Source organism: Trichechus manatus, unplaced genomic scaffold, assembly GCF_000243295.1.
Source record: "Trichechus manatus latirostris isolate Lorelei unplaced genomic scaffold, TriManLat1.0 scaffold00121, whole genome shotgun sequence".
NCBI lineage: Eukaryota > Metazoa > Chordata > Mammalia > Sirenia > Trichechidae > Trichechus > Trichechus manatus.
In genome coordinates this window covers 7,657,188-7,663,485 of record NW_004444057.1, presented here as the reverse complement: position 1 = coordinate 7,663,485, position 6,298 = coordinate 7,657,188, and the positions used below count along the sequence as shown (strand labels likewise).

General features: G+C 48.6%; 1 protein-coding gene across 1 annotated transcript in view; it reads left to right on the top strand.

Annotated features, from left to right (window-relative positions):
- Positions 1-1,392: 1,392 nt before the first annotated feature.
- The window catches only part of FBN2 (fibrillin 2), a 282,788-nt gene continuing 277,882 nt past the window's right edge, over positions 1,393-6,298 (top strand). Inside the window, exons 1-2 of the mRNA XM_023738698.1 lie at positions 1,393-1,712; positions 2,562-2,644. Of these exons, the coding sequence (XP_023594466.1) occupies positions 1,459-1,712; positions 2,562-2,644 (337 nt within the window). The 5' untranslated portion in view covers positions 1,393-1,458. The remainder of the gene's footprint in view (positions 1,713-2,561; positions 2,645-6,298) is intronic.

Genomic DNA, 6,298 nt, shown 5'->3' with positions numbered 1-6,298 from the left:
ATGGGGAGGGTCCGGCTTCCTCAGATTCAGGCTGTAACCCACTCCCACACAAGCCTCTATTCCCGGCGGGATGCGAATCCCCCGACCATGGGTCCGGACCTAGGGCTCTGCAAGAGGACCCCGTTCTCATCCTCAACCTTGCGGCCTCTACCCGACGGGGAAGTTCAGCTGCGGGTCGAGACGAGCCAAGCGCGCTTAGAGACCCTCTACCCCGGTCCACAGCCCGGCTAGCGAGGAGGGGGAGGGGAAGGGGCTGTTGCCTCTTCTCCCGAATCCGGTCCCTAACCGCCCCCTCCCCCGCCGTCTGCTGGCTTTGTACAGGCAGTCAAAACAGCTAGCGGCCAATCGAGAGGGACGGGAAGCACAGCAGCCTAGCGCCTCGCCCCCTCCAGCCGGCCCCCTGGACCCCTCCTCCCTACCCCCGGCCCTCCCTCCACTTTCCCACTTCTCTCCTCGCCCTAACCTCGCCCCCATCCCCCGCTCATTTCCTCTCGCACCCGAGCTCGCCAATTCCTCCTGCCAAGCCCTTCTTCCAGCCCCGGTCTTCCTCTCAAGCTTGCCCCCCTTCTCCCCAACCTAAGTCCTCTCCCCTCTCCTCGCCCTGCCCCCCTGCCTTTCTCTTCCCTTCCCCCAGCCCCTCGCTCCCTTAGTTCCTCCCCACCCGGTCGCCCCCTTACTCTGTCCCCGCCCACTCTGCGCCGGCCCCTCGGCCCAGGCTGCGCCCCACGTGTGGACGGCTGCGCCCTGGCCCCCTCTGACAGCAGCCGCCCGCCGGCCCGCCCCGAGCCCAGTCGGGCCTCAAAACCCCCGCACCGCGCCCTCGCTCGCCGCATCTTCCCCGGCGTCCAGCTCCCGCCCTCCCTCTCGCCAGCCGCTCGCCCCGGCCCCGCGCACCTCCGCCCGGCTCCGCAGCCGCGCTGGCACGTCGCTGCCCCGCGGGACTCCGGTCGAGCTGGGAGGAGACTCTCCTCTTCTTTTGGGGAGACTTTTGTTTGCTTGCCTGCTTCTTTCTGATGACTTTTGCTGTTTTCCACGATCTGTACCCGGAGCGCACGGGAATCCGCGGAGCCGCAGCGTGCAGGCACTTTTTTTCTCTCGAGGTCCGCTTTCTTTGTAACTTTACGCCGCAGCCGCTCGGGTTACTTTTGTAATTTCCCGCCCCCGCCCGCCGGCGGTTCTGGAGTCGTTGGGGGCCGTGGCCCGGGGGATGCAACGTGGACCGCGCGGGGCTGCCCGCCGCAACGCCGCCGCGTCTCGCCGCCCGCTGCGCTAGAGTCCCTGCCTGGCGCCCCGCGTAGCCGAAGAGCCGGCGCTCGGCTCAGGGCTCCCGCTAGAGCAACGGATTCCCGGGAGCCAACGACGGGATTGATAGACCCTGACTTTTCTGGGCCCGCGCAAATTTTGTCTTTCATCGCTTCCTCTCCACTGGCCTTGTTCCCCGCGCTCTCCGTGCCCGCAATGGGGAGACAGCGGCGGCTCTGTCTCCAGCTCTACTTCGTGTGGCTGGGCTGCGTGGCGCTCTGGGCGCAGGGCACCGCAGGCCAGCCCCAGCCCCCGCCGCCCAAGCCGCCCCGGTCTCAGCTGCCGTCGCAACAGGTCCGGCCCGCGGCAGTGGGCTCCGAAGGCGGGTTCGCTTCGTCTGAGTACCGGGAGGAGGGAGCCGCGGTAGCCAGCCGCGTCCGCAGGCGAGGACAGCAGGATGTGCTAAGAGGGTAGGTGGGCAGACAGTCCCGCGGCCGGGAGCGACCGGCACGGGGGGGAACCCCAGCTTGGCAGCTTTCCATCCCACCCAGTCCCGGACCCTTGCTCTTGCTGCTAAAGGCGCGGCCCCCTCTCTCCTGCAGACCCAGAGGACCCCCAGGAGCGCCTTCCCCTCCTCCTGCTCCGCAACTCAGCAGGCGGAAAGCCCTCTCTCGGGGGGGTCGGGCGGCGGATGGGTCGGCGGTCCTAGGGTGCAGATTGGGTGCAGAGCCTGTACGGTGCGGGAACAGGTTCCAAAGTTCATGCAGAAGGCGGGTTTGGGTCCTCCGAGTGTCGGAGCCGGTGGATCCTGCGGGCTCCCCGCCGTCGGGGGCGCCGCTCCGGAGCCTTTTGTTTGAGAATGTGTGCGGGACTGGCTTCCAGCTCAGTCTCATCAACACTCATCAACCCCAGCGCTCCACCTTCCGACGCGGGGTCTTTGACTTGTCGGGGCCAAAGTAACAGTTGATTGAGGAGCGATAAATGTGGGAGACGGCAAGATTTTTATTCCCTTTGTTCTCTGCATCCGGAGGGTAGAATAGTAGCAAATTATATGTTTCCATGTCTCTTTTCGCCATGTAAAAAGGCAAGCAAGGGAAGACAGATGAAAGGGAATGTTTAAGTTTCTGAGCCTTCCCCATTCCAGCATAGAGCCCACTTACTCCCACCTCTGTTCCCTAGCCCTCGAGAATTTGAAGCGTAGTTTTGGTTGGTTGGTTGGTTGTCCTGAAATCTACTTTCCCAGGGCTTGGCTTCCGAAAACTGCTAATGTGCTACCTCACCCCTTCCTACATGTGTGTGACCGCTTTTGCCTATTGCAGGCCCAACGTGTGCGGCTCCAGGTTTCACTCGTACTGCTGCCCTGGATGGAAGACACTCCCCGGAGGAAACCAGTGCATTGTCCGTGAGTGCTTGTCCGTGGTCGTAGCTTAGGACAGCGTGCTGGACCTCTTTTCAGGGCCGGCTTCTTGCGTTCAGTCGTTTGGACATACAGTTTAATTTAGAATCAAGTGGCCACATAGCAGTGATGATCAGGCCTGGCCCCATTTGAATGATGGGGAGGAAACAGCCGACTTGCATCAGTTCTGCATCAGTTCAGACTTCTCTTCTAGGCTCTGTTGAAGGGCAATAATGATTAAAAGTTTCAAAGATACTTGAAGTTTTATCTTTCTATGTCTATTAATACAAAGTGAAGAGGGAGTAGAGCAATTCCCTAGATAACTCAAAGCCACTTTTTCCTGAAAGAGTGCAGATAAGACCACAGTGTGATTATGTAAATTATCTGGCTTTTGACTCTGCATGAGTGAGATTTAGGCCTTTTGAAGATGAAACTTTCTTAGGCCTTCATACAAAACCACTTTATTATCTTTGGTTTCATCCCACCACCCACATAATATAAATATGAAAAGAGCACGCTCACAGATTTAGAGTTGACCCAGGTTAGCAAAATTTTTAAAAGAGAGAGCTCTTGAAAATGACTTAACGTTTTTGGGAGACATGTAAATTTAGAGTTTCCAACCTCAAATCGCGTAGTACACCGTAGATTTCCAAAATGTGAATCTTAGAACTTGCGAAGCGCTACACCTGCATGTCTGACATTAAATGATTATTTCATTTAGTTTCCAAAATATATACCCTGCTTTCCAATTTCTAATTTGAGAACTCCCCTCACAGTGATAGACTTTGGAATGTCTTATTTCGCAGGCCTGTGAATTTGTGAGTTGAAGTGTGACTGGCCTTCTCCTGTGTGTTTATATAGCACAGCCACATTTGTCTCGGCGAGAGGGGAGCCAGGTATCATAGACAGTGCATTCATTTAGAGCCAGTCTTGACTTTAGATTGACCTTGATGTTCTTCAGGGAGAAGATAATTATGCAACTGTGGACAGAGAAAAAGGGCAAGTTGAAACCACACTAGCCAAGGAATAATAAGGATGTAGTGGCATCTCTAACTCTGTATTTATTGGTTTTGTGGGTTTGAGATAGACCCTTAGTGTTATTTCAGTGCAGTTAAAATGAATGAAATCTGAAGTGTTGTAAAGGCCAGTTTCTTCTTTTTTTTTTTTTTTACCCTAAAATCCCACAATTGCCAGTGATGAGGCAAAAATAGGAAGCAATAACTATATTCTTTAAACAATTCATATTTTTTAAAGAAACCCTCAGATTATGAGCCTTTGCTTTTACTAAAAAGAGAGAGAAAGAAAGAAAAAGAAAATTGCATTCTTTTCTCTCCAGTACAGAAGTCGTGTATGTGAGGCATTTATGGAGGATGCATTTACTCTTTTAGGCCAGTAGGGCATTACTGTAGCTGCTTTAAACTTACATGGTTTCCTAGAATCCTGAAACAGCTAATGTCACTCACCGCACACCTGCCATACCAGCTGGGAGTGACTCAGGCACTGTGGAAAGTCTGACTCACTAAGTGTACGGTAATGAAGGTGACTGCCATTATTGAGTTGGAGAGCAGCCGAGGAGAAGGGATCGGTTTATGGTACGTGTTGAAAATCTGTAAAGTCAGATTTTATTGAATGCATGTGGAATGGAAATTCCAGAGAATAGGGCCTTCCAGATTATTTCCAGTAGAAATGTGTGTATGGCCCTATGAGTATCATTTTTACATACCTTTTGGTCTTTGAGTGACTTTGTACCCTCTTACTTGTTTAGAAGACCAGCTTTGAAAACCTTAGAATAACAGTGAAAACTGTAGCTGCATTTCTACTACTGGGAATCTTTGAGTGCTTATGAAATACTTCGGAATGTACATGTATCATAAATCTATAAAAAGCATAAATTTGGCCATGATCTTTATATCCCCCAGAAACATTTACAACACTTGTGTCAAGAGGTAGCTACAAAAATATTATTAGCACATTAAAAAGGTACTCCGAATACTCGAGTATAAAATAGTTCACAAAAGAGAGAAAGAATGTAATGACTTTGTGGCCTCTTATATGTCTTATCTAAATTTTAATTTGTAGTATTCTGTATTGAATTCAATTATTTTTACATTTAAAATGATCATATATGGATATAATAACCAAATTAAAACAGCTATAAATCAAAATCAAGGCTTATGATAATGAATCAAGTTGTTATATTTATTGAATTTATCCATATTCCATCATTTTAACAAAAGAAAAACTCTGAGGCAACATAGAATAAGTAAAAAAGAAATAAAAAATGAGAACCAAAGATTAATCTTCTCATGCACTTATACTTTAATATTCTTTCTACATGGAAAGATACTAAAACAATCAACTTCCAGAATTTAATCTGTTTAGCCTTAACCAGGCTTCACGAGAAGAAAATTTTCAAAGAAAAATGTGTTTCCCAAAATGCTGGAAACCTAATGCATTTTGATTTGTGTCTCTGTGCTTTATTCTTAATTGTGACCTGAAAAGATCACTAAAGTACTTCTAAACATTTGTTTCCAAAAGAATGAGATTGACTTTCTCACCTTCCAAGTTTTTTTTTTTTAAATCTTATTAGAACATGAAGCAATGGAAAAGTTTGCTCATTAATGATTGTGAAATAATGCCATGAACTACATTTTGATGAGTGGAGTGACAGTGGGATGACGTTGGCCTAGAATCATAACATTTGAGACCTGAAGAGGCGTTAAAGTACAACCTTTTGTGTTATTTTACTAATAAGAAAACTGAACCCAGAGAGGCTTTGATTTTTTTTTTTTTTTTTAACCTCACGGTGGTTAGTGGCAAAGCAGGATCTCAGCCTCAAACCTCTTGAGTACTGTGTGCTCTTCACTATGTAATTTCTCCCAGCATCACTGAAGTCCCAGTACCTAGGTCCTTTCTCCATTTCCTTCTGATATTTCTAAGGCTTGTGGTTTCTGTGATTGTGGGAGAGACAGACCATAGTCTGAGGCAGGTGTGGGGAGAAAGGGCCTAAGTGCTTCTGTCTTCTCACTGGCTCATGGATGTAAGGTACACACCTCTGGACATGATAGATAACTGTCTGAAGATGACTGATCTCCAGCCCATCAGCCTTCTCTGGGTTGAGGATCTGGGTGTGAGTCCTTCAGGTATTCCCTAAGCCGAGATTAAGAATCAGTCTGCTTAGGGATGGTGAGGGCTTTGACATAGAACAGTATTTTAATGGAAACTTGTTTTTGGAAAACTACTGGTGATTGGAAGTTCTGGTACATTTTAAGAATTAATAGTCAACTCCATGGCAGGAACCATATTCTTGCCTAAAATTTGTTTTTTTATATTTATACCACTATATTTGACACTATTTTCACTTACAGGGAATATTAATAGAGATGCTGGCCATGTCATTTGGATGTCAAAAGGGGATTTGGAGAGGAAAAGTAATTACTGAGCTAGTAAATAACTCCTATAGAATATGCTCTTACATTATTGGGGGTCCTTCCGTAACAAAAGATACACGTACATTTGCGTAAATGTTGGCATCTAGTTTCAGGGCATTCATAAACTCTCCTATCCATCTCTTCATGCATCCAATCATGGAGCATTAAAGTACACAGCCTTTGTGCATAAAGAGAGAATTCAGTTGTAGGCATCCAATCATGGAGCATT